This window comes from Pseudoliparis swirei, chromosome 22 (genome assembly GCF_029220125.1).
Source record: "Pseudoliparis swirei isolate HS2019 ecotype Mariana Trench chromosome 22, NWPU_hadal_v1, whole genome shotgun sequence".
Taxonomy (NCBI): domain Eukaryota; kingdom Metazoa; phylum Chordata; class Actinopteri; order Perciformes; family Liparidae; genus Pseudoliparis; species Pseudoliparis swirei.
Genome location: NC_079409.1, coordinates 11,597,757 through 11,625,034, shown reverse-complemented (window position 1 = coordinate 11,625,034; position 27,278 = coordinate 11,597,757). Strand labels below are relative to the sequence as shown.

Sequence of the window (27,278 nt, the reverse complement as noted above, 5' to 3'; positions counted from 1 at the left end):
CTGGAGTGATAGTTGATGGAAATGGGCCTCTATACACCTATGGAGATATTTCATTAGAAACCAGACATTTCCACCTAGAATAGTCATTTACCACATTAACAATGTAGAGAGTGTATTTCTGATTGATTTAATGTTATCTTCATTGAAAAAAACAATGCTTTTCTTTGAAAAATAAGGACATTTCTAAGTGATCCCAAACTTTTGAACGGAAGTGTATATATATATATATATTTGAGGATGCCAATTATGATTACAGTTTAACCCATATAATATATGCACCCAGTTTGCGTATCTACTAATGCACAATATGACACAGATTGAAGTATCAGTTCAGACTTTATTGGAAATAGCATCAGTCCAAACAACTTGTGAATTAAGCTCCCTTCTCATAGGTCCTCATTGCAACCACATCATCCATGACACATTTCTGTTGAGACAATGTTTCAATATTAGAAATCTTGCATTATATTAAGCAACCATTAAAACATTAGGAAAGCACAGTTGCTCAACGCATTCTTTACTCACGGCGGTCAGTTTCCCATCCTGAACCTCTCGCTCGAGAGTCGTTTTCTTTCCATCCCAAGTCTGCTGCTGCACAAGTTTGCCATTCTCGAGGGTGATGGTTGTCTGAAAGTCACGTGTGGCTGTCAGGCGCTATGCACGCGAGACTGTGTCAAACGAGACCGGCGCAATGTGAACACATCTTGCTGGATCGGCCGTCTGCTGTAGTCTCGTCGAATTCTTCACTCAGCTTGAATTTGATCTCCGAGGTCTTGAACGTCGTGTCAGATTTTATTGAGACGAGCCCAGCCTCGTCCACGCTGATCACCAGGTTCGGCTTGGCCATGTTGCCCATTTGCCGGGTGACGAAGCCCACACCTGCAGAACAATGGAGGGTTACACAAGACTAGCTATACCTCTAGCGCAGCTATTCACAAAGTGTGGGCCGCGGCCCACCGGTGGGCCGCGAAGGTACTGCAGGTGGGCCGCGAGAGGTCATTTACAATAAATAAATAAAATGTTTTTAATTTTCAATTTTGAAAAGTTTGAAATTAATATAAAAATATTTATGATTTAAATTTCGTGTTATTCTTTTATCTGACCTATTTTTCTGACCGCCAAACAAAACAATGTCAAATGGGGCACCCTCTTGTAGTATTAAAGTAAATATATATGAGCTCCGGAGAAAATTGTATACAAAACATACATTGTCGGTTAATACATTTTTAATCGGTTAAAGTCTGAAGGTCATTTAATCATCCCTAGTTTATGTTTTGATCAGAGTTGTGATCAGCGCCGCCGCTCCCATAACGCGCACTACGCGCTGCGCGTAGGCACCAAGTCCTGAGGCTGCACCACAAAATAGGCAACTAAAAAAATCCTCATAATTATAATGCCGATATTATTTCAGTCTAGAAATATTAGGCGCCTTTTAGGCATGTATGTCACAAAACAGGCAGAACAAGAGATATATTTAATCGCTCAGGACCCCCGTTAACACTTCTCGGGTCGCATCGCTCTGCTGTGATGCGCGCCGACACATCCGCGCACACAGGTAAACACACTCCCCCCCCCCCCCCCCTGTCGACAACGCTGGTTGTGATTAAAGGCTTGGGTGGGCCGCAGAAGATTTTCAGATTTCAAATTGGGCCGCGGCATTCTTGAGTTTGGGAACCGCTGCTCTAGCACATCAGTAAACACCATCCTCCATTCACAATGTAACAAGCACAATTATAAGCGACCCACCGATGGCCTTCATGTATTCATCAAAGTTGTCGCTGCCAGTCAGAGTCAGGTCCCAACGAAGCCATCCATGATGAGGAGGAGGAGGAGCGACGTTGGGCTGCTGCAGGAACACGAGGAGCAGAGATTGATGCTGCTTTCACGCCAAAAGTGCGAATTTAACGTGAATCGCCCGGTTAAACACGTGATTGATTCAGGGCAAACCAATCAAGAAAAGGAGCGGATTAGGGGGCGTGGCGTGTCTTTTGAATGTGATTGTTCATGAGATGAGAGAAGCATGTGAGCCGAGCCCGAGTCTGCTGACTCCAGCTTCAGTCCGAGGTGAGGAAGTGGATTTGTTGTCCCGTGTTTGCCCCTGCAGAAGGAACGATGGATGTATATGAACAATAACAGCAACAATGAGAATCACATCAACTATGGATTTACTCAAATCGAGAGAAAAAATAATTATTATATTCATTAGAAAAATGCCAAACAAATCTATTTGTCACACAAAAACAGCAGCTAACTTTATAGCAACTTAAGAGTAAGATATTTACGTTACAACACAGATCTAATGGTGCATCCATATGTATTTGCAATGTCTTCTCTCACAATTGCAACATATCACAATTGTACATTTCTAGTCAAAACAAATCTGTCTAAAACTCCACGTCACCGTGTGATTTTAAAAGTTGTATTGCTTGACTGTGTTTTGAGAGCAATACAATACTTGAACGTGTTCACATTTGGCCATTAAAGCTGATCCTAATTCGTAATGTGTCCCCAAACAGCCACGAACAGCGCCACTCTCAGTGGGAATGTAGTACTGGTTTTCAACCAGTAGATGGCGCCTGTGAACAGCAAATAAAGTCGTTCCCAGAGGTTCTGTTCACGCGCTTTTCTAACACACTTTGTAATATATTGAAGTTTTGGAATGGATCTCCAAAAAGTTACTCTTTTATGTATTTAGACTTAATTCGACAATGCATTTTGTAAGTTGTATTTTGTACAATGCAGAACCTCCCGTATACAGTTGGGTTCATCAATAAGGGACTCCCACTGACTGACACTTTTACATTACATTACATTACATGTCATTTAGCAGACGCTTTTATCCAAAGCGACTTACAATAAGTGCATTTCAACCTAGAGTACAAACTAAGAACAACAAGAATACAGGAAGTAACATTTCCTCAACATAGTCGAACTACAAAAGTACCATAAGTAAGTGCTATTTAAGTGCCACTTAATCGAACACACTTCAAGTCAATGTCTTACCGTTATGTCTTGCACATATTTTTCTCCATTAATATACACATCACATGTTATTAGTGTACTTGTTTTTAACATACTTTTTGTTTGTTTAACATATTTTATTGTTTACCTTTTTATATTTTAAATGTTTTGATTATGTATTGCCTCGTATGTGTAACATACTTGGCAATAAGCAGTTCTGATATGATTTACAATTCAACTGCTTGACTTTTATCACACATTTCAAAACGTAAGGTTACAACAGTGGAGCAGAAAACAATCAGTTATCTGTGTCTAAATGTCATGTACTGCCTCCCAGTGGTTTCAGTAATACATTACAGTAGGCCTTATTAAGGCCTTTAAAAAAATACAACACAATATACTTAACAATCACAAGCCAGTGAGCTAAAGTTGCTTTTTAAAGAAACCAAAAACCCCAAATCGGAAATTGATCAAATTTATCTTCTCCTGCTGTTTGAGTATCCACACGATCTAGTTCAAATCTTTTAGACATGCACAAATAGACATGTCAACAATTACAGACTCCGCCACTGTATAATATTTAATTAAGTTACTATTTTATTAATTTAGTCTAAATCTTCTCCAAAAGCCAGTGCAATGCAACATGTTGACTGTGAATGCAGACTGTTTGGTTCATCAAACCAAGAAAATCAACCCGTGTGAAGGGTGTGAAGGGTGTTCATGAGCGCTGCTGACGGATGTCTGAAGGAGATCACAGGTAGAAATGATTTGAGATGCTCAGAGCATATCTGATTGACATATCTCTTCAGTGGATTACAATGGACTCAGCTGTGACGTTCTGCTTTGATTGCCATCGTATAACAGGAACCTTTCTCCAGCATGCAATTTTGCTCTGAGATTAAAAACTGTTCGAATTTATTTTATTCTGTGTAAAGCCGGAAATAGTTCAAAGAGAAACACCAAAGCTCTTTCGGTTATATAATAAGTAGGCGGAATAATAATAACGGAGCGGCTGACAGTGAAATGTCCCCCGAGATTCCATTTGTATCCTGTTCACTCAAAGAATTAAAAATGTCAATAGAAAGCCATGCAGTAAAAGCTACACAACATTTACACTTGCAATTTAAAAAAAAAGATTTAAATGTAAAATAAAAATGAATGACAGGAATATATATTGAAGTTTGATGATCAAGTGTGACATTTAGTTTGTTTGCACCCCTAAAAGAGTTAGTAGGGCACCAGGTTCTGCCTGCACTCATAAGTTAGTGTGAGTGTTTCTAGCTGTTGATGGGAAATGCTAATTCGTATTATTATTATTAATTAAACTGTCCTAGATCATGGGTATAACCTACATGACAACCCCTTTGAGGTGGACTCGTCCTTTTATCCCGGTGGATGCTTGATGTATAATGAAAAATCAGCCGTCAATATGAAACCAGAGTAACTACAATCAATGCAAGCCATATAGAAAGGCCATAAAGAGACTCTCACATGGCTGCACTATTTGATTTCATGGTCTAAAAGCATTCATTATTCATAAAGCTGAGGGCCAGCAGTCATAATGTGTTGGCCAAAGAGGCCGAATGTGACGTATCGAGGAATGTCGACAAGTTGTTGTTCTGCCACCAGGGGATTTTCCTGCGTACATACAGGTGCCATCCAGCAGGCGCAGGGCCCTTCTAATGAACATGAACTCTTATTGGCATCCGCAGACAAGTCCTTCCCTCCTGGTTTTCATCAACACTTCAGCTCCTATTGATGGGAGAACAGTGGCCATGGACAAAAGCTGTATATACTGTACAAACACAGCTCTGAGCGGCAGCACACTGACTCATTCTTCAGTGTGTGTGAGAACGGAGGGGGACCCCTTTCAGCTCCTTTGTGTTGGTGTCTGTCAACAGTGTCGTTGGAGGCAGAGCCCATTGTGGCGGCCAGTGTTTCGTATTGACACAGGGCCTCGCTCAGCTTGTTCCCAGGGTCCAACCTGAGGACTCATGAATAATGGAGAGAGGATCCTCAGGGCCAAGGGGGAGTTCACAAGTCTGACCGGGCTCGTTATAAGCTAAAACAGCTTTATATGTCGGCAGGTAAAACCGCGATCACGGCCGATCATGTTGCTGCAGCTCTCTGCAGACAATGATCTGACACAGTGGAATTCTGACGGAGGAGGGATGCTTTATAAACTACACTCAATAAAAAGAGACGCAATTATTAAATAACACCTATTTCCAGATCATATAAGAATTCCCTTCCAAGAAAAATATATATTATCTTTTTCCAAGAAAGCCTTTGCCAAAGGCAGGGGATATAATCTCCCCTTGTCAAGATTTTTGAGAGCCTTTCAGCAGTGTCTTTCACGTCGGCCTGTTGTGGAGACATCATCTATTTACTCCACAGATAATTTAACAATTATTAAGGAGACCTGCAGCTGGTTTGTCCTGGAAGCCCCAAAAAGTGTTGCATCAGAGTTTAACAACAGAATTGTCCGGAAATAGTTCAAAGAGAAACAGCAAAGCTCTTTCAGTTATATAATGTGTAATAATAACGGAGCGGCTGACAGTGAAATGTCCCTCGAGATTCCATTTCTATCCTGTTCACTCAAAGAACTCAACATATTAATTCAAAGCCATGCATTAGGCTACATAACATTCACACTTGCAATTTAAAAAAAAGATTTAACTGTAGAATGAAAATGAATGAGAGGAATATATATTTGAAGTTTGATGATCAAGCGTGTGCGTTGGTTCAGGTCTGGTTCCCAGCAGGTCCCAACCATCTGCTGAGAGGCTCACACGACCTGAGCGACGTGCCCTCTTCTCTTTTCCCTTTTCCACGGCTGCTGGATGAGGGATGAACCAGAGGCCGATGTTCTGCATCGCCAGGATGAAGAGAGGAGTGTGTGTGTGGCGGAGGTTAGAGAGGTGCCTCTTGCTTGTGTGCTTTGAGCTGTTTCATGATTCCTGCTTTGATCTTCTCTCTCATCCCTTCATCCCACACGCTCCCTGTGCCTCAGGCTTCTGATTTGCAGCACACCGACAGTGGGGGAGGTGGGGACTGCCTCTCACAGAGACACTGCTTGTTCTGTCGATACAGGGAGAGGGGCTGGGAGAGCAGCCCATGGGGAACAGCCACCGGGTGCAGAGGGCAGTGGGTGGAGGGATCACCAGGAGCTGTAGTGATGCATACTGTACAGCCCTCTGCTCCTCTTTTATGCTCTCTTAGATCCTCCATCAGTGGGCTGGAATTCTTGTGTGAAAAACAACTGCCACAGTGCTTAGAGGGCGGCCTCCTGACCCCTTACTACATGGGAAATTACACCCCTCAGCTGGTAGTTATATAAAGCCTGCATGTCATGAGAATCCCTGATAAAGCCCTTGGCTTGAGGCCTCTCATGTCTCTCTACATCTCACATTGAACGATTAAGTTCTATTGGTCAATAAAATATGCTTTCCGCTTTGTGTTCAAAGTGTTGTTGTATTCGGGCAAGAAGTGATAGTCTTGGGACAACGTGACAGTCATGTGAATATGTTAATACATCATTTGTATCCTTGTCCTATGGCCACCCAAAGACCGATAATCTTCATATAACCCTGGACACACACACACACACAAATATACAAACACACATACACTGCCCCCCCATACCCCACCTGGTGAGCTGAGACTGGGAAACACATAAGCAGAGGCATAGAGCAGCACCCCCTAATTGAAGATTAATTGAAATGGGGGGGCACTTATTTTTATTTAGACATGTGGTACGTGTTAGGTTGTGACAATTAAGTCACCCATGTCAACAGATGACTGCACTCAATATTTCATGACACACTTTGAGGGAGGGGGGTTTTCGGGGGGCTTCTGCCACGCACCGCAAAAACCAAAGAACAAGACTTTCAAGATGATAACAATATCGTACGAATCTGTGACATCTCCCTGGTAAACTAGCAAGTGCCCTCTAACCTTTCCTGTCAATTCAAATCATCTTGGAATCAAATGCGCGTATGACTGTGGACGAGAAAGCTGTAGATACATGTAACAAGTGCAATAGGCCATTTTCATGCTTCTGGGTCTTAATAAATGAAGCTCACTGATACAATTTAACACGTGTTTCAAAAGAAAGATTACCAGAATAATAGAGATCTATACTTTTATCATTGTCAGTATTTCAAAGATTTTAATGTAAGTCTGAAGAAAACATTAAGAAAACATTAAAAGTGTTCACATTTCTTTTCTCAATTCGTCATAAAACCATGATGAATTGAGAAAAGAAATGGGAAAATGACTAAAACATTATGAACAAAGAAGGCGGATTATAGGAATTAACGTATAGAAGCAGTGATGGAATTAACAGTAGGAGTTGGTGGATTACTGATGCATGTTTGTGTGAGTAGGAGAGAGGAGAGAACGAGTAAAGGGGCGGAGCTAACAGGCTTTCTGCACATCACTGGCAGTTTGACTGCAGTGGAGATTAATGGGGCTGGCAGGGCGGAATCAATTACTGGCCACAACAGATTTTCCCACAGGTCGGAGCTTGGGAAAGCAGTACTTTACTGCAGCGCAGACAGCTGGCACAGAGCATCCACTGGGAAAGGAGCCGGATTTTTAAAAAAGACCGCTTTTTTACTTGTGACACACCATAAATTGACTCTTTTCTGTTTCTCGGTTCTGTCTAAAAATATCAGTTATAGTCACTGCTGATCCGATTCCATTCCAAATTGCATCCGGCAAATAAAAAAACTGCACAAAAGCCCCCAAAAGAACCTCAGCCATAAGTGTACAAGGCAATGTAAAGTATAACTCATCCCATGAAAGGTGACCCTCGAGAGTCAGGTTTCTTCTAAAACATGCATGTCCTGTGGCAGGACCGTGTCCTGTACGCCACCTTGCCACATACACACACGCACGCACGAACGCACACACACACACACACACACACACACACACACACACACACACACTCCATTGATATGCAAACAATGTTTTTCCTGTGGCAACACAATGTGTGGCCTTAAAACCAGCTCGCTCCGTGGCCCCTTCTTTCTCCGAGAGGACATCACGTGCTGTCTCCTGTTGCGCTTATTTGGAAAGGCGGTCTTGTGATGTGCCTTCCTTCTATTGTGGACTTGCATAAGTGAACTGGTAATGGGCAGCATACTGGTAAACCTTATGAACAATATCATTGTGAAGGAGTGTGCTCCTTTGTGGAAAAAACGAATTAAATACATTATTATTTATGCAAGAGCGACTCGGTTCTCCCACATTTATTTAAAGCCAGAACATAATGCGGCCCATATCAGACTTTTCTAAACACTGTTCCTGCCCTGTAATTGACGCTAAGCCCTGTAATTGGCCACCTACTGAGATCCTGGTGTCAGTGTTATGACCTGAGGAGCTGTCCTCCTCAGAAAAAAAGGCTCCTGCTAAACAAAGAAACAAGGAAGTCAACATATCCTCCCTGGCTTTACCTATCCAAAAGCACTGGGAGAATGGATGCCAACAAAGGCAGGAAAGTAAAGAATGAGAAGGCGGGTGTATTACAATCAAACAGTGGGAATGGGTCTCAGGTCTGGTCTGGTCCCTGCCCAATATAGCCGCCTGGGTGCTGACTGGAACCAGAGGGGACAGACAGGAAGCTGTGGCCCATAGGATAACATTGTTGTATGGAAGTTGTCTGGGAGACATTTCTCTCAGTCAGACAAGCTATTTAGGACCAGCATGGGTGGCATTTTCTCTGCCTTGGATAACATGAATATGAAATAATATAACATGTATAGATGCAGCACAGTTAATACCCTTTTACATGTAGAGCTATTTGAAAAAAGCAAGGAGAAGGCATGATCTCACACATACACACATATCCCTCGGGTGTCCCTCTCAACACACACACACACACACACACACATGCATGCAAAATTCACTGCAGCAGTTGTTGAGTGACAGGTATAAGATGTCAGGATGGTGTGCACACAGGATGCAGGCACGGCTGCGAGCGCCGCTGCTGCCGGCAGCCCCAACGGTTGACATAGTAAATCAATCCTGATGGGAGGGTTGGTAGGACGGAGGTGGAGGGGGGTCCAAAGGGACTGAGCCGGCCTCTGTCAGACACACTCAGCCACTCAGCCAGCCAGAGAGAGACTGTCGACGGGTGGGAGAACACTCGCCGGGAAGCGCTCACACGGAGATTGAGTTACCACGGAATTAGATCAGGGCTGTGGGAAACAGCACCTCCTAAACACACTCGCACACTCTCGGTCACACACACATAAACACATGCAGACACACCAGCACACACTCTTGTGGCAGCACTCTTGCACACAAAGAGTCACCAAGGGAAACCTGAGGGAAGATTGGGGAAGGCAGCTGGGCACACGCCAGTTTCAAACAAATACTTGCTTATACCTCTTAGCTTCCTGGCACCGGTTTGACTGGTTTCTTCAAATCGATGCCGAGTTAGACCCACGGTCAACACGCAGACTGGCATGTTCAAATTATTAAATGGAGAAGATTTCTAGAAACATGGCATTCACTGACAAAAGAGCTCAAACCAAACACACTTTTTCACATCATCTAAAGTCAACCGGAGTGGAGGCTGAGAAAATGTTGTGATTCCACAGTCAAGGAAAACTCATAATTATGTTTAATGGATCACAGGAATGTCCGGGCCAATGTGAAGGGCCTTGACAGTCAGGTGTGAGGAGAGTGGTTAGTGTCTGCTTAATGGGGACCACATGAACCTGCCTGTCCTGTAGAGCTGGCCGGGTGTCGAGCCCTATTACCGTAATCGCATCGTAAACAATACTGAAGTGATCCAAGAGCTGCCGATCAGCGGAGAGTCATGGGAAGGCCGTGTTTGGTTTAGTCTGGGGTAGAGGGCAAGGAGAGGGCTTGAACTTAAACTGGCTGAGGATCTGCATTCAAATCTCTCCCATAAGTACACAATGTGTGAAGTGAAGAGAAATATACAAGCAATTTTGTCCAGTTAGGGAATGCCTCAGGAGTGCCTCACCACAGGATGATGCACATGTTATGGTCTATAAATCAATCAAATGGGAGAATGGAAGTGAAGAAATGCATGAAATGGTTGAGGATCGGCATACTTTTGAGTGAAAGTGTCTGCTGACAGAGAGGGGAGGGCGGTGCTCGGGATAGTATGAAGGCTCGTCCACTCAGAATGACTGAAGCTTGCACATTGTATCTGTCGCCATCGAAACCCTTCTGACATTCTGGGAACAGCGTGTTGGCCTGCAGTTGCTCCCTGAAATCAAGCTTTCATCCGCACTTGTCTAGCTCCCAACGCATCAAGTTAACAACTGACCTGACGGACAGAGCAGAGAAACAGCTGCTGCTCTACAAGGTACTGGAATGGACGACAGCAGGGGGGTCACGTTCCCACTGATGGCCTTTCCAGACCCGTCAGACTCAGGATGTAGGAACGACACCAGCTTCACGTGCTGTCTGTTACCAGACCTGACATTTGGCTGATGCTTTGTATTTGTGTGTTATATGTCTACTCATTGGATGGCGGTGTTATAATAAAGTAGCAATACCATCATATAAAAATATATGTATATTTGTATTAAAATATAGATACAGTATATTTTTATTGAGGCGTATGTTTTTATCTCTTTCTTCATTAATACATGTTAAACTAGAACGGGCACTCGGTAGAGCGCATAACTTCGCATACCACAAGATTAGGCATTGAATTATGAACACTTTGGCATTAGTTGCATGCTAATTGGATAAAAATTGACCGCGCTATGGTAAAAAGAAGATGTTGACCTTTTCATGACCTTGACCTTTGACCCGATCGATCCCAAAATCTAATCAAATGGTCCCCGGATAATAACCAATCATCCCACTAAATTTCGTGCGATTCAGTTTAATACTTTTTTAGTTATGCGAGTAACAGGCATGCAAATAAATAAATACACGGCGATCAAAACATAACCTTCCGCATTTTCAATGCGAAGGTAACAAAAAGCCGGAGGGGATCACAGTGGAGCATAAACATTAAAAGCTCCCGTGTTAAACATAGTTTGCCCTCTGACCCGAGTGCATGAGAGGGGTCAACATGTTCACACCTTCTGCAGACAGACCCTGCTTCCCATCCAGAGTGGAGTACTCATGATTGCTGCTTATGCCTTTGTATGTGTTTTTAATGTAGCTCACAAGAAAAACATTCATCTGAAGTTGCAGCTTCTAAAAACACGTTTGTTTCTCTTTCCCACTCCGCAGCAGAGCGGGGTTCACTGTTTTCACCCACAGTGGATGAATGATTCCCTGGGAAGGTCTGTCTGCGCCAGTCAGTTGACCTGTTTGCAGTGACTGGGGAGGAGGTGGAGGCGGAGGGGGTTTCCTAGGAGAGCCTGGCAACGCTGACCGATGAATGTCGGGCCTCCCGGCTGATCAATGCTGTTGTGGAGCCTCACAGCTGACAGCAGACAATGAACAACACACTCTGCTAATAGGCCGTGTGTCCTCCACAACACCAAAGAAGAAGAGCGCCCCCGCTATAATGGGGCCTGTTGCTCATGAACTGGGGTCTCAGCAGGGAGACTGTGGACCTGAGGCCAGGAGTCTCCTGGTCAGCCTGAGCTGTCAGGCCTCCAGTACTCTCTGCTAAAAGACATTACAAATAATGCTTTAAATATAACACTTTACATGCTGATCTGAATGAGCTTCAGTACCTCTACTAGAGCTTTACTCTGAAACTTTAGGCTTGTTCATTTTATATTTTTAAACTTCTCTAAAGCCTCAGTCGTTGAAATGCCAGCTCGATTTTAACAGGCTCAAATATTTCCAAGTCCCGCCCACATCGCCCTGGGGACCCCGCCCCCCTCTCCGCGGTGTGAAAATGATCACAGGAGAGCAGTCTGACGTTTAAACTGTTGCTCAGACTGTCTGCTGTCAGATCACCAGCGGAATTCTCTTCTAGGACTACTTTTGTTTTGCCTTCTCGGAAGCAAAATGAAGCGAAGCCACAATTACAGCTCGTCGGAAAGCGACCTGGACGACAATGTGGAGGTGGAGAAGGACAGTGGGGACGAAAATGGGTACGTTCAATATTGTAATGATCATTATATCATGTATACGACAGCAGCATTTCAGCTTGTGTTTTTATATTTGTATTATCTTGTTGATGTAGGCTATTCAGAATAACTCGAGGTTTTGTTTCGATGAAACTTTAATTATTGCTCTCTTACTTTCCAGTCCCCTAGATTCTCACGGCTCGATGTCACCGTCCACAACCACCCAGGTTCAAGCCAGAAAGAGGCGCAGAGGGGTAAGTGAACTCATTATCTGCGGTGCCAAGCTGCGCACTGCATAGATCCCACTGTGTTTCTCCCACTCAAAACAGGCTCCATTGTCTCTTTTACCCATTTTCAGATTATTGAGAAACGGAGACGTGACCGAATCAATAATAGTCTGTCAGAGTTGAGAAGATTGGTGCCAAGTGCTTTTGAGAAACAGGTAAAGGGCTCATGAGTACATCCTTTCGCGTGGACAGTCTCACATTTGATGCCTTTTCTACATGGACTCGCGTGGAAAAATCAATACAAGTTAAACATTTTCTTTTGAATTTATTTGCAGGGATCTGCTAAATTGGAAAAAGCCGAAATCTTGCAAATGACTGTGGACCATTTGAAGATGCTTCATGCATCTGGAGGCAAAGGTAACATATTATTTATTCGTCTTAAATAAACGGATGGGTTCCTTCATTTGTAATTCCTTCATCCCAAATGCTGTGAGTCACGTGTCTGCTCTGCTGTCTTTAGGTTACTTTGAGGCTCATGCTCTTGCTAAGGATTACCGCAGCCTGGGCTTCAGGGAGTGTCTGGCGGAGACGGCTCGCTACCTGAGCATCATCGAGGGTCGGGATGGTGCAGACCCCCTCCGGATACGTTTGGTGTCCCACCTCAGCAACTACGCCTCTCAGAGAGAGGTGCAGACCGGACTGGAACACTTAGCCTGGGGCTCTGCATACGGGACTGTGCCTGCTCATCTCCCCCACGCCCTCCTCCTTCAACACCCCCAGGGCAGGACACCTGCATCCAGAAGCAAAAGTAGCCCACCCTCCTCTTCCTCTTCTTCCTCTACATCTTCCTCCCCCTCCATTGAGGCATCTGGGACATCCCGACTCAGTGTCATGCCTCCCACAGAGACCCTCAGGGTGCCTCCCAACGGTTCGCTGGCCCTCGCTCTGTGTATGCCAACATCCAAGCTTTCGCCGCCACTCCTGTCATCCCTCTCCTCGCTGTCGGCCTTCCCCCTCTCCTTCGGTTCTTTCCCTTTGGTGTCCCCGATGGCCCTCAGCACATCAAGCCCCTCCTCCACTCTGTCAAAGCCTTACAGGCCGTGGGGCACAGAGATCGGGGCCTTCTGAAGCTAGGAAATAGACTGACGGCAACAGCTGAGCTGTGCCCAGCATCACAGACTTGGAAGGACAACCTGCCTCTGTTTTTATAGCAATTCAACCCAGAGAAGAAAGCAAACTGATTTCCTTTTTATACAAGTAAAGAAAAAGTGTGAGAGGTCTTTCTCAGTTTGTCTTTACTCTAAAGAAAGGAATTCTGAATGATTTAATGTTATCCATTGACTAATTAGTTAACATGCACTGTCTCCAGGCTGAGCACTGATATGGGCCATGAATAGATTTACTGTAAGCACAAGTATAGAGGTTATATTTTGTCGTCCACATACTGAAACTTCTTCATTTGTCGAGCATGATGTCTGTATTTAACATAACAGAGTTCTTTAATTCGGTCTGCTTCTTTTAGTGGTATCACTAAAGGAACTCATAAAGTGAATACATATTACATTTGCCATTGTTGAAAGACTAACCACTTAAGAATAAGAACATTGCATTCTTGTATCTATTTGTAATATTTTTGTACCAATAAATTGAGATAAAAGTATAAAACATGGATTCAAACCTACGTTTTTGTTTCTGTATAGCATATGCTCCTTAACGCTCTAGTTTTATTTGTACAGTGAATAATATGTAGTTTGACATGTTACACTTTGTATAAGCAGACTAGCCTGATTAAGACCGTATCTTCCCAAATGACATATTCTGCAGGTGCATTTATATTACAATACTGTGGAAGTTAATCTTGAGATAATAAGGTCCCGGTTATTGACTGAAAGGCAATTCCTTTACTGTGTGCCAGGTAAGTAACCAAATCTGAGAGCATTGTTGCCCTTATGAATACCCAGGAAATCATTAAGAGCCAGAGGAAATCCTTTACAATGTTGCCCTGACCTCACCAGCTCGGGTTGGTCTGAAACGGAGACAATAGTGTGAACAGGATGGGGACTTTGGAGGAAGGCGGTTAAAAAGTAACAACAATGCCCAAGACAGCTGGACCCATAAATCACTGTTCAGCTCCTCTGTGTTGTTTCTAGAACAATCTGAGTGACACAGAGTTTTAGGGGTTCACTGTTTTTTATCCATCCATGCAGCACCTCAGGCTTCCAGCAGGGGATGTCTGTGATTTGTTTTCTGAGGGTTTAGGCCACATGCTATTTATAATATATTTAAAATAGTGTCTTCCTTCAAGTAAGATGTACAAAAGTGTGTATTTCATGTTCTGAGAGCTGATGAATTAATGACACAGACCGTGCTCCCTCTGAATGAGAGCGATATTTAAATTCTAGATCATGCTCCTTATGAAAAGAAGAACACAAATTATCTTTATTAATGTAGATTCAATCTGGGGTTTTCTTGTTCTGTTTTTTCAATATTTGCAAGACTTTGGAAGAAACATAAAAACCAAAACACTGAATCTACAATAATACAAATTATTTATGTTTCTTCACCTGCTTTTGGATCCGTATCATCAGCTGGGTTATTAATATTGCTCATGCTTGGTTTCTTTGGCTTTAAGAAATCTTCCACTGCCACCTAGTGGAGGAACTTTTTCTTGTACCAGAATCATGGATCCATCCTATTTGTTTTAGTATATGTTAGTTTAAATGTCAAAAAATAAGCTTGATCCTATTTTGAAACTATACTCAAAATTATTGTCAATATCACTAAGTGATACAATTGAAACATGAAGACTAGAGGAAGATGGTTTATCTCAGGATGTGTAGATAAATGGTTATTTTATTTGTCAGTTTACATTTCCCCTCCTCTTTTAGCACAGAAAAGTATTGGATGGTGCATGCCATGTTCACAGAACCTCAAACCTTTATTCAGCAAAGCTTTCACAGAGAAACACAAGGAGCAGAGGATGCAGGCAGATATCAGTGGTACTGTATATTAAAAAGAGACTAGTTCAGTGTGCTGCATGTAAAGCATCCTGCATCCATTCTCCATCTAATCCCCTAAAGAGAGCAGAGGCTAATGATGCCTTGTAATAATTACGCATTCACACACACCCACACAGACATACGTGATGGTCACACTGTCAATATCAAGGTGGGACCAACAGCACATCCCACTGTCCAAGACAATATGCATGGTACCAGTATGGTGTCATAACATTCAAGCGCTTACTGCCCAAATGCCGTGTATGAAATAAAGCTTTAGAAGATGGAATCATTGAGAAATGCTGTTGTTAGGGTACATGGGAATATGCAAGTGGATAAACAGTTGCTCCCATTGAGCAAAGACATTCTTAATAACAACAATGCACCTATCAAGTTCATTATTCAGCTCATTTCAGAGGAGGTGGACACTTTATGGCTCTGTGGAGTTCAGCGTATTGTTACGTTCCATGCGTGCGTGTTGAGAATGAGTGGGTGTGCGTGGGAGATACAGATGGGATACGTTGATACCTCGAGGAGTCTGTGGTGTAGGTACACCGACTGTCCTTCTTTACAAAGACACAGAAACATCATCATCATGACATCATCAGGAAACACTGCAAAGGTCAGTCTACAGCCAACTCACAACACCGACGGCCTTCACAAGAAAATGGTTGTCGTCAAATCAAGAACTGAAACGTTAATCAATTACAAACTACATGTTTGAAATTGTACAGCGCAGTACAATACAATCTTGGTATGTACTTCACCTACCATGATAGATAGAGATAAAGAGAAAGAAAGAGGGAAAGACAGATAGATTTTAAGAAAAAAGTATTTACAAAATAATAGCCATATTCTCACATGTTCTTTAAAATCAACAAATTAATTAAGCTCTCAAGGTGAGTGTTAATGATGTTGGTCTCCACTGATAATACTGATAGTGGTGAGTACTGGTGGTGTGGGGTGGTGTGATGTGGAGGTGAGGTCCTCGAACTTCTCGGCCTCCAGTGTTGGGTGTCTGTTGGGTGTCTGAGGGCGGGGCGAGGAAGGGGGGTGGGGCTGGATGGGGGGATGTTGATGGACCATGGGAGTCAGGCCTTGTGCGAGGCTCATGCTGTCAGCTCTTCCCTCAGCGCTTTGTTCTTGCGCACCAAAGCTGCATGTATCTCCTGAAAACACAAGAACAACAGAGAGAGGGAGGGAGAGAGAGAGAGAGAGTAGTAATTATCAGGTGGTGCCCAAACTCGATTATAGCCGTCTGAAGGTAGATTAAAAAAGAAAACACAAACTGAGATCTCATCATTTCTCACCTTCTCCTGTAGACGCTCAATCATGGCGGCCAGATGGGCGTCACGGTTCTCCTTGATCTGATCCATCTTCATCTGGAGCTTCTCCTCGGCCATTTTGCTGAAGTTGCTGTTCTCTTCTATGGCCTTTAGCAACACGTCCCTCTCATGGTCTCGTTTTTCGGCAAGAGCCCTCAGCACCTGGGCCTCCTGATACTAAAGACACACAGAACCAAACATGTTAGAGCATCTGATTAATGTGGAATAGCTTAAAGTACGATCCAACACAAAGCTACAGGTAGAATGCTCACCTTCCTCCGCTCTTCAGCAGCCTCAAGTTTCTTCTCAATGTCCTCCAAGGAGATGGCCCTCTTTGGGGGTGAGGGCAGGTTGTGGGCCCCATCTGACACTGGAGACGGGGGCTTGAGAATCACCTCAAAGGCCTGGCCAGAGCGTCGCTTGTTTATCGCTTTCACCTCTATGTCTGTAAATCAGACAATTATGATGGGAAGACAAGCAAAATCAATATCCAATAACACAATATATCAGTCCAACAATATGTCACTATTACTCCCGTCTGTATTTACAGGGCAGACAAAACCTCCATGGGGGGCAATAGGTTTGATCTAAAAGTAAAATCAATGTTTATGCTGATCCATACTTTCAAACTCAGACACAAGCTTGTTTTGTGCCTCCGGGTAGAAGCAGGAGCAGATGAGGGAGAGGACGGACAGCTCCTTCATCTTCTCCTTATATGCTGTGGGAACATAAACACACCATCCTAGTGAACCTTGTGTTAATCATGAAAACAGTGAAATAGACACGCTGCGGTTTCCTTCCTTACCACAGAACACTGCACAAACAATGTCACACATTCATAAGTATAATTGAGATGTTTCCAAATTAAGATACAACGAATTAGATGACCGATAGATCTGAAATTTATGTAAGTGCCCTGTTCATTAATCAATTGGATGAATTGCAATGATTCTTTGGGATCTTAAGACATCTGTGCCTTGCCTAATGTACCCTGCCTAAACTCAGAATAGACAGGACAAAGCCGTATTTTCAATTTCCTGCTGTCTCAGCATTTTATACCGCCATGCTCACAATAATAGGAAGCATGTATATCCATCTGTCTAAAGCCACCGGATTATTGTCAAATGCAGTTGATAAATGATCTTGCCTTTCATGCTATCGGGGGTAAAATGTGCTTTCACCAATTCCTCACTGTTTTTAATCTCATCGGCAAATTCTGCCACTTCTCTCCTGCGTTTGTCCGAGTGCCCACATGGCTGTCGAGAGAGGACATATTGTGGGTGCTGCTGAGCCTTCTGCTGCAAAGGCCAGTGTGAAGCGGCCCCTTGCTGCAGGGCTGGCCTGCCTCCCACCCTGCTATACACCTGTCTCCTCCGCTACATTTCTGCCACATTGAAGGCAGTCTGCACACCCTGCTGTATTTTAGAGAGATCTATTGGGTTATTTATGTTTAGCCACCACTAATATTTTAGATATACGTGTACAGAGGCGAAACAAACCCATGAAAATAATATGCTAAATGCATGGCCTACAACAATAACTGTCCATCAGAGGAGATGACTGATGCAACCTAGTCTGTTCATATAAGGTGTGCTAGCTCCGACGCCTACTTTGCATTTCATTGAATGCCGATGGGGTATTATTTTGAGAAATAATTAGCAGCATTTCGATCACGAATTCGAGACGCGAATTAAAGGAGAAACCCCAGATAAATGATCAATTGAAACAATCGCGTTCAGAGGGCGTTTGAGGTTTATAAACACGTTTAAAAAACCGTAGCGTTTAATATGGCGAAGTAAAAATGAAAGTCAGGCGGATGAAGCCCTCTCAGCTCTGCTGTCGGCTAAATGGTCGGCAGCACAGCATCTTGGGTGGGGTCCGTCTGCATTATGCTGCATGTCGGGGCGGCTGTAGCAGGTGCGGCGTGTTCAAGAAAGCGGCCATGGGCCAATCCGTGTTATTTTATGAAATACGCGTTTACACAACATATGATCAAAGCAAATGACGACCAGTACTATGACGTAGATGAGGACAATGAGACATTTCAGTAAGCTGACAGAGGACGCTGCTTGGAAGCCCACATGAGTTCATTCACAGACTCTTTACCCGAGACAATAGACTCACAGTCGATAGAGAAATATCAAGGGGATTACATTTATAGTTTGAATCATTCATCAAAAGAGAACATTTCAGAGTGGAGATTTTACAGAAACACGAGCACCTAGACAATACCGGGCCCACATGGGCTCTATACAGAAATGATCTGTCACAAGTCCATCCATCCATCCATCCATCCTCCATCCATGCTTTGGTTATATCGTGAACAATCTGAACACGCTTACCGATTGCTGTTTTGGCCATGGCTGATGTCTTTCTCCGCAGAGGATGCTGTAGATCTGTGCAGGTGAACGGTGATGCTGCTTAAGGCACTGAGTCAGCGAATAGACCGGGGTAGGATCGGACCGCAAACAGGAGGTGGGCACGCACGGGAGCGCGCAGACAGACCCTCCTCCAGTCCTCTGACGCGCGGAGCGGTTTTCAGCATGCAAGATGAGAGCATTGACTTAAAAGTAGACCTGCTACTTGTGTTTCATTTGATCCACATTTAAGATAAAATAAGCATCAATGTGTTGTGTCATTCTTAGAATTCACGCTTGGTCTAGAAATTTCTATTAAAATGTTTTTTTAAACCTGTCAATAATACGAGACGACTTTACTGTCTGCTGTGAGTTGTGACTATTTCGCCTACTTCTCACAAATAATAGAAATGCTATTAGTCAGACCGTTCATTAAATGATGACGTCATCTCACGTCAGTGTTGGCCTGTGGAGTGAGAGCCAAGGAGCAAAGTTGTAACAAATATCATCCAAAATAGCTGGTGTACCTCAATAGATATTTGTAGGAATTCAGGTGGAACCCAGTGACACCAGCTGGATTTCATGACAACAATGCTGTTTGTTGTTATTAAAACTATACACATAACCTGATTGATCTGAAGACAGGAGGCACATGTTCTTGTTTTGGTGTAAGTTTAGGATGAGGAATAATATCTGTGTCACCTAAAATAATAGAAATCCATAGTCAAAAAGTCAGTGGTGGATGTTACAAACCTCCTGCTTTACACAAAGTGCTACCTGCATCCAGAAAAGCTGTCGGATGTTGTGAACCTGTGCTACTCATGAGTCAGAACATCAACCTGCATGAGAATGTAGTGTTAAGACATTACACTGAAAGACACCGCTTGACCTCTTCATCAGCTTAACTTCTTCACTTGTTAACATGCTTGACGATGAAGAAAAGATGGGAGCAGAACTTTGGTAGCACAGCCGTTAGATTTTAATTCATATTTTCTTTGTATAGCCCAAAATCACAAATTTGCCTCAGGATTTTACAATCTGTTCTAAGGATTTTACAATCTGTTCACATACTACATATTCTGTCCCAGGAGCCTCGCATCAGCTAGTATATATATATATATATATATATATATATATATATATATATATGGCAAATGCAGAGTGGGACCCATGCAGAGCTTCAGTGTGCGAAAACAAATCTTCTCACGATTGCTCTTGCATGCGAAGATCAACCCAAAAGGGACAGCTCCTAGGCAAGAGCCTACACCATACACAAATAGGATTAAGGCAGTGGCAAAAGATAAATAAGTACATAATTAAAAAATCTACTGAATAATAGAGCCATTACAGGTATGGCTGTTGATCAGTTTAAAAAATGTATACACTTGCTTTCATAACAATGTAATAACTGTTGCACTTAACTACGATCAGCTCATTTTCTTCAATTGCTTCTTAATGTAGTAGCCAACCAGTATCTGAGGTCGTTGTTGGTAACTGTGAAGAACGTCTTGAGAGGTGTCCAGCTGATCCCCATTCAGGCGATCCAGTAATGTCACACAAACCACAGCCGCTTTACACAACAACAAATACATGTTAGACACTTAAAGAGGTCTGAAGACAACTCTGTTTCTAGACACTGGGACATTCCTCATGTCACGCTGATATTGTATTTTCTTACCTCGCAAACCACTCATTTTGCACATTGCAGCAAAGACAGATGACTCCATTTCAATATTGCAGATTCCTGCTTCACAGGCTTTCTTGAGGTAATCCTGTTTATCCTTTTCGGTGTAGGAGCAGAAGGCCCCATCCAAACGGGCCTGGCCTGCAGGGTGATTGACATGACAGACAGAGAAGATAGCAAAAGATGAACATTTAGTAAAATACTTTATAAAAGGATGAAAATGTGATTCACACATCCATGCATCAGAGAGCATACCTTCATAGAAATCCAGCGTACACATGGTGTTGCCTATGATGGTCTCAAACTGGTTCAACTCCTTGCTGCACTGGAGCAGCTCCTCGGTCAGGCCTGGGTCAAGATCAGTATTGCGTACCACCGTCTTCCCAAGGATCACCTGCTCAAACTTGGGCAGGAAGCTGGCATCCATAGACTGCTTGGTGACAACAACCGTGCCCGGCTGAAGCCCTGAACACCAGAAATGACAAGTGAGATAAACAAATTCTAGTCGAGAGAGTTTCACATGAGAAGTTTTTTTCAAACATGTTGAAACAACATGCTGGACTCATACAGCCTATATAAAGTCAAATAAGGACCATTTTAATTGTAACCATCCAAAGAAATTCTTAAACTACCTTTTTAAAATAATTTCACTTAACATTTCAGTTCAATTAGTAATTAGTCATAATTGCTACAACGACCCTTCTCCCAAATTCTACCAAATTACTCATACATAAATAATCAATCTCGGTTTTCATTTTGATCTCTACTACCCACCAGTAAAGTTTTGTGACCCCGTCTTGCACTGGTGTGATGCTATTGCGTTGGCAACACACACTGACAGACTGTACTCAAAACCACTCCTGGGGTAATTACCATCTTCAGGATAAAATGTTGCCATGGCAACACACACAATCATATCGACAAACCATGTGAAAACAATAGCTGCCACACATTGTCAGGACATTCTTAAAACTGGAGAAATACCCCCATGGGCAAAGAGCAGAAATACACAAACAGTCCTATTGGATGACACAGCTCAGGCCTTTGGGCTCTCTAGTGGTAACACTAAGAAAAGTGGCAATACCAAGAAGTCAAATGTAATTGACTGTATGGCCACAGTAACCCATTTAAGGCAAGGACATCGGACCACACAGGAAATCTATAGGTCAAGTCAAGTAATTTCCTTTTACAGAAGTCTGTGTTTGTCTGTAGAATCACAAGGACCTAGCATCCTTGCTAACCCAACACATGAATAATCAAATGTCACTCAGAAAACCAAAACATATTTCAATAATAATAAGCTTACCTATTCCACCGGATGTGCCAATTCGAACAATTGTAACATCTGTGCAGTGAGCGTGATGGAGGAGCTTTATAAGCTCATGCAACATTATGGCAATAGAGGGGATTCCCATTCCATGCTGCAAGACAAAGCACAGACCATGAACATCGATGTCGATTTTAAATGGAATAACACTAGGCACACAGATTAATATGATTACTAATAGTCATGATAGGTGGTACATACACTGACAGAGAGCACAGGGCCAACTTTGTACATAGCATAGCGGTCCGTTCCAGCACAGATGTTTGGGTACTCAGATTTGGGGTCTTCCATCCTGAGCTCAGCAGCAATGTACTCGGTGAAGGATTTCATTCTCCAAGGACTGCCCCCGATGCACACAAACTGAAAGAAAACATCCACACACAATTATTTGTATAATATTCTTTAATTATATAAATATAGATTTCTTTAGGTCATGAAAATGATTACTTTGACATCACCAAACATAGCCGGTAGGTTGTGAGTCCCGGTTCCTAACCCAAAGTGGTAGAGGATGTCCTCTTTCATTTCTTCCAGGTGTGGGTTGTGCACACAAACAGGTCTTAGGGGGATAACAGATGGTATAGGTTTAGTTGTAGTTAGATAATCAGGCGGAATTACCATTTAATTTAATGAAGTGGCTGACCATATCTGAACTGTTGGCACCTCCATACCAGGTCAAATCAACCAAATCTTAAATACATGTTCTCACTTTGTGTTACCTGGCCATGCAAATGCTTCCGGTTTTAAAAGGATATGAATCAGGTTTAGTGGCCACGTGGGTATGCACATACAAGAAAGTAGACTCAAGTTGTTGCCTGTAGACAACCCAAGCAGTACGCAACTGAACTGGATAAAGCTACAGTCCAAATCTCCATCCCTCATTTATCCTCCGCTTATCGGTCCCATGACCCCTCCACGAGCAAAGAGCTGCTCGACTCTTCCAGAATCACATTGCTCCTCTTGGATCCTGTAGGTTCAACAAACGGTCGGCGCCTCCTTTCCAGCGGTCAGATCGGCACGTCCTGATTGGCCAGCTACGCTCATGCAAATCCTTAGTGGGCAGAAACATGACCTTGATTGGAGGAGAGGATCCCATAGAGCGCAGTAGAGGGCGCAGCCTGCATGAAGAACAGTTCTCCTGTTGTTGTGGCGTCATGTGCTCTGCTGGTGGTGAATGAATGCTCTGCAACGGTGTTACCTCCTGTTTTCTGACTGATTGTCCCGGTGCTTTTTTTATTAGTTTTTTCAGAATCAGAACACTTTATTGCCAACATACAAGGAATTTAGCTAGGTGATGATTGGTGCGTAACAGTAAACACAGAGTATAATAGCATGATACATCATTTTAAAATATGAACATTTACCACAAATTATTGTAAACAAACAAATAAACAGGAATACGTTCAAACAAGTATACTATTAAGGTGTCATGTGTATATTAACAAAGAAAAGACGTGCAAGGTGGAGCCCAGGAAGTGGAAGTACTCCACAGCGTCGACGAGGCAGTCACACAGGGTGATGGGTGGGGCAGGAAGTCCACAACCATCTCCACGGTCTTTAGAGCATTGAGCTCTAAGCTGTTAAGTCCACAGCAGTTCACCAGATGGTCAATCTCCCACCTTTAGGCAAACTCATCCCTACCAGAGATGAGTCCAATGAGGGTGGTGTCTTCTGCAAACTTCAGGAGCTTGACCGATGGTGACTGGAGGTGCAGCTGTTGGTAGACAGGGAGAAGAGCAGAGGGGAGAGAACACAGCCTTGGGGGGAACTGGGATGGGTGGGTGGGAAGCGTGGGCCCCTGCTGATCTGGGGGAGGGGGACCTGGGGTTGGGACTGTCCCATTGTCTTTCAAAGAGACAATAACATACGTTCAACTTGTTTGCCAGGTGGAGGTTGTTCGTGGAGTTTTAGGGATTTCGGCTTGTAGGTGATCAATCTGAGATCCCTCCGGACAGAAGCAGAGTCACTTGCTGAGAGATGGCGCTGCAGATTTTCAGAGAATTGTTGTTTATCATCTCTCACGACTTGCTAAACCTGTTTTGGAGATTCTTTAAACTGTCCTTGTCCCCACTCCTACGTGCCTGTTCCTTTATCAACCTCAGCTGTCTGAGTCGAGTAGTCCACCAGGGTTTGTCGTTGTTTTATTAACCTACCCTGGTGCTTGTTGAAACACACCCGTTTTCCAGAAGCTGGTGTATGACGCCACAGCCTCTGTGTACTCATCCGGACTGTTGGTAGAAGTCCTGAAAACATCCCAGTCTGAACACACCGGAAGATCCTCCCTACTGGTCCACTGCTTTGATTTGATTTCCGGACAACAGGACTTTACCGATCTTTAATGTCTGCCTCTATGCAGGAATCAGGACATTTTTGTCAGATGTAGTTTGAGGTGCGGTTGAACTGTTTTGCATTATATGGAGAATGTTATGTAATTTACTTCATCCTCATGGAAATGATTCTTACCTAATTAATGTATTCACTTAATCATACTAAATAATGAATTAGATACATTTATGTAACTATGTGAACCCAATCAAGTGAGTGTAGATATACTCTTTACATCAGTGAGCAAATCTATTAAGTGAGAACATGTGATTTAGGTGAAATGACCCTTTAAGGTGAGAGTATCTCCTTTGTTCTAGCTCGGGGTTAATTAAGCGTATACGTTTCACCTGCTGCATGATTCGGTCCACCTGTCGTCCTCTGGATTCATTTTCCTGAAAGAGAGCCGAGTAGCCTACGTTCACACTTAGTCGGGGACCGAGAACACAACCATGAACCTCACAACCGATGAGGAAGGAACAGTCTACATTTTAATACAAGATACATTTGACCCCCGCGTAGTTAAATCAGGGCTCTCAAGTTTTGAAGACAGCCCATTTATTTATTTTTTAATTGGCTGATAAGTGGCTCCTCACAACAGAACTCGAGGGGAGGGCTTGATTCCTCCACGGTGAGGGCAACGCGGCCAGCTCATGTTTGCGCGCTGCGGCACATTAAAACATTAAATAGCCGAGAGGTTTTTTCAGCGTGAGAAATACGATGTGTGGCGGGAGTGCGTGAGTCCCACGCTCAATGCGTGACACTTGAGAGCCCTGTTAAATAGTCAACCCGGCATTACGGCAGAGGGCACTTTCTCGCTCACATCCGGGCAAGAGAGACAGTCGGCTCCATCTTTCCCTTCGGGATAACGAAAGCGACACATCCAGAACGCGACGACGAAACACCGGGGAGACGGTCGGTTACCTTTGCTGGGTTGCGGGTCGACGGCTGGCTCCTCGGTTGCTGACAAATTAATTTCGCCCGAAACACTTGGTCAACAGCTCACCTTTAGCCCGCAGCCTGCAATGACGTAACTCCGATTACGTCACGAGCGTCATACCCTAGCCCATTCATTGGAAGTGGAGCACAGTGGTACAGGTCAAAGGTGGTGGAAGAACAGAGGACTCTCTGCACACGTGTCCGCACAGGAAGATGGCAGTGGTGATAGCCGCCACACTGCTCAAGCCCACCATTAGTGCTTCTGGAGTGAAGAGGCTGTCCTGTTGTGAACTATAGGTGAAGTCAAGTACTTTTGAAGAATGGTGTACAGGATCAATCAAATACGGACTTGGTATTCAGCATTCATTCATTTGGTGCCATTTCTGGGTCTGTACAAATGCAACTGGCTGATACGGAGTGAAAATATACTTTGGATACCAGTTTCCTTGATCTTGAGTGCCTTCAATACACCGAGGTCACAGAGGTCCACTTTGAAATACCTGCGGTGTTGAGTATTTAACTAGTTTTTTCGCTGCATAGCAAGTGAAAGAAAGGAAATGCTTGATCATGTGGATATATTATTTTTTAGTGATGTATTATGTGAAAATGAGACATGCCATATCACTTAATATATAAAGTTGAATTAAAGGATTGATATTTACACACCCAACAGACAATTAATGCTCAATATTCACTCTCACTTCAGCTCTATTTTGGGCTCTAGCGATTCCTGTGGGAAAATATTAACGGCTACTCACAAGCAGGTAGAATACAGTGGCTTTAATAGAGCATTTTTATTAGAAACAGCTGGAATTGATGAGATGAGAGTTGAGGGCCTGAAAACTAAGCTCCGAAAGATCCTAAAATGCTCCATAGAACTGACGAATACTGCAGAGTTGTGTTATCTTTCTTCGCGTTTGTTGAGCAATATCTTTCTCATTACTCCGTCGATTGACAATTTGTTTTGATTGTCATAACTCCAGCTTAATTTTGAATTTCATGTAGGAAAGAAAATGCCGTCACACAAAACTGTTGAGCCAAACATTCTTTTATCAGAGAAATGTACATGTTTAGTGAGACACGTTAATATGAGTCTGCATTCAAGGGCAATCTCCCAAGCCCAGTTTCTTTAAATGAAACATAAGTATCACAGCTGAAGAATAGCTATTAATGTCTTGTGTTTAAAACATTTATTTTTTCAAAATGAAAATACTTCACTCTAGCCAACATCTTAGAGCAGAAAATGCAACACTCACACTCGCAAGTAAAATGTTGTTTAGTGTTACGAATGAGTGAAACTTCACCTCAAACTGTTATGAAATCACATAAAGAATAAACATGCAAAATATAACACCTTAAATAAACTTCACCAAGAAGAGCAATACACAAACAAACAATGAAAACAATATTTTCTTAACAATTTAACATTTCTTTAGGTGAGTGAAGCTTTTCCACCGCCCTAAAAACAGAAAATAATGGCAAATAATCAATACACTGTAATGTTCATAAATACTGTTCATCTTAATCGAGTAACCAAACTGAACCCAGCACCAATCGTAAAGCATTAAGTAAGAATCTTGTTAGCCAACCACTAATGAGTCACGGTTAATATAGTTTTTAACTGTAGTGTTATACTAACGTGAATTAGACTTCAAATAGTAAAATGCATTGAATTAAAATCATAATCTCTTTTACTAAAGTGTCAAGAAGGTTTGCTAAAGACACAAAGTGTTCACATTATGACACCAAACTCACACGTCTTCTTTTCCCCCATTCCTCCTCACATTTATTGAAGACCTGGGTCCCCGAGATCTCTCTGTTAGGATACAAACATCATTCAATACAAACAGCAGTTATGACTTATGGAGGATGCCACCGTAAAACTGAAGACATCCAACTTACTGCCGCCATGAGGACAATGGGATGATCTGGCAAGTATTCCGGCCTCTTCTTGGCCTCGGGACAATTTGCCAGACCAACTAAAAAATCTCTTGTGTAAGCTATTCTGACTATGAAAATATAGACACACACACACACAGACACACACACACCACATTACAATAATTAAAATCAAGAAAATAAAAAGACAAAATAGATTTTGCACCCAT

General features: G+C 43.0%; 4 protein-coding genes across 4 annotated transcripts; 1 reads left to right on the top strand and 3 right to left on the bottom strand.

Annotated features, from left to right (window-relative positions):
- Positions 1–317: 317 nt before the first annotated feature.
- Positions 318–1,818, bottom strand: fabp4b (fatty acid binding protein 4b). The gene is given in 5 exon segments (XM_056444103.1): positions 318–427; positions 526–644; positions 700–879; positions 1,747–1,794; positions 1,797–1,818. Coding segments are annotated over 5 exon segments (420 nt in total). The 5' UTR covers positions 1,816–1,818; the 3' UTR covers positions 318–373.
- A 10,030-nt stretch (positions 1,819–11,848) lies between these two features.
- hey1 (hes-related family bHLH transcription factor with YRPW motif 1) lies at positions 11,849–13,886 on the top strand. Its single transcript, XM_056444376.1, has 5 exons — positions 11,849–12,014; positions 12,172–12,244; positions 12,349–12,432; positions 12,553–12,634; positions 12,738–13,886. The coding sequence occupies exons 1-5, from the start codon at positions 11,929–11,931 to the stop codon at positions 13,343–13,345; spliced, it is 933 nt and encodes a 310-aa protein (XP_056300351.1). The 5' UTR covers positions 11,849–11,928; the 3' UTR covers positions 13,346–13,886.
- Positions 13,887–15,131: 1,245 nt separating this feature from the next.
- stmn2a (stathmin 2a) lies at positions 15,132–19,011 on the bottom strand. The gene is made up of 5 exons (XM_056444757.1): positions 18,884–19,011; positions 17,164–17,259; positions 16,814–16,986; positions 16,527–16,718; positions 15,132–16,385 (listed from the first exon to the last, which is right to left on the bottom strand). Exons 1-5 carry the CDS (start codon positions 18,900–18,902, stop codon positions 16,326–16,328), a joined length of 540 nt encoding a protein of 179 aa, XP_056300732.1. The 5' UTR covers positions 18,903–19,011; the 3' UTR covers positions 15,132–16,325.
- Positions 19,012–19,881: 870 nt separating this feature from the next.
- On the bottom strand, positions 19,882–25,264 carry upp1 (uridine phosphorylase 1). The gene is made up of 8 exons (XM_056444756.1): positions 25,156–25,264; positions 24,582–24,626; positions 22,357–22,468; positions 22,111–22,269; positions 21,889–22,003; positions 20,838–21,047; positions 20,577–20,723; positions 19,882–20,468 (listed from the first exon to the last, which is right to left on the bottom strand). Exons 2-8 carry the CDS (start codon positions 24,620–24,622, stop codon positions 20,326–20,328), a joined length of 927 nt encoding a protein of 308 aa, XP_056300731.1. The 5' UTR covers positions 24,623–24,626; positions 25,156–25,264; the 3' UTR covers positions 19,882–20,325.
- Positions 25,265–27,278: the final 2,014 nt, after the last annotated feature.

What these genes read in the sequence shown, in the direction of transcription:
- hey1 (XM_056444376.1), top strand. Translation starts at nt 11,929, where the DNA reads ATGAAGCGAAGCCACAATTACAGCTCGTCGGAAAGCGACCTGGACGAC. An exon ending in CAAGTGCTTTTGAGAAACAG is followed by an intron (nt 12,433 to 12,552) that starts GTAAAGGGCTCA and finishes ATTTATTTGCAG; the next exon opens with GGATCTGCTAAATTGGAAAA. An exon ending in TCATGCATCTGGAGGCAAAG is followed by an intron (nt 12,635 to 12,737) that starts GTAACATATTAT and finishes TGCTGTCTTTAG; the next exon opens with GTTACTTTGAGGCTCATGCT.
- stmn2a (XM_056444757.1), bottom strand. An exon ending in CTGCTGAAGAGCGGAGGAAG is followed by an intron (nt 16,719 to 16,813) that starts GTGAGCATTCTA and finishes GTGTGTCTTTAG; the next exon opens with TATCAGGAGGCCCAGGTGCT. An exon ending in TTGAGCGTCTACAGGAGAAG is followed by an intron (nt 16,386 to 16,526) that starts GTGAGAAATGAT and finishes TTGTGTTTTCAG; the next exon opens with GAGATACATGCAGCTTTGGT.
- upp1 (XM_056444756.1), bottom strand. Translation starts at nt 24,622, where the DNA reads ATGAATCCAGAGGACGACAGGTGGACCGAATCATGCAGCAG. An exon ending in CTATGTTTGGTGATGTCAAA is followed by an intron (nt 22,270 to 22,356) that starts GTAATCATTTTC and finishes GTTTTCTTTCAG; the next exon opens with TTTGTGTGCATCGGGGGCAG. An exon ending in TGGCACATCCGGTGGAATAG is followed by an intron (nt 21,048 to 21,888) that starts GTAAGCTTATTA and finishes TCTGGTGTTCAG; the next exon opens with GGCTTCAGCCGGGCACGGTT.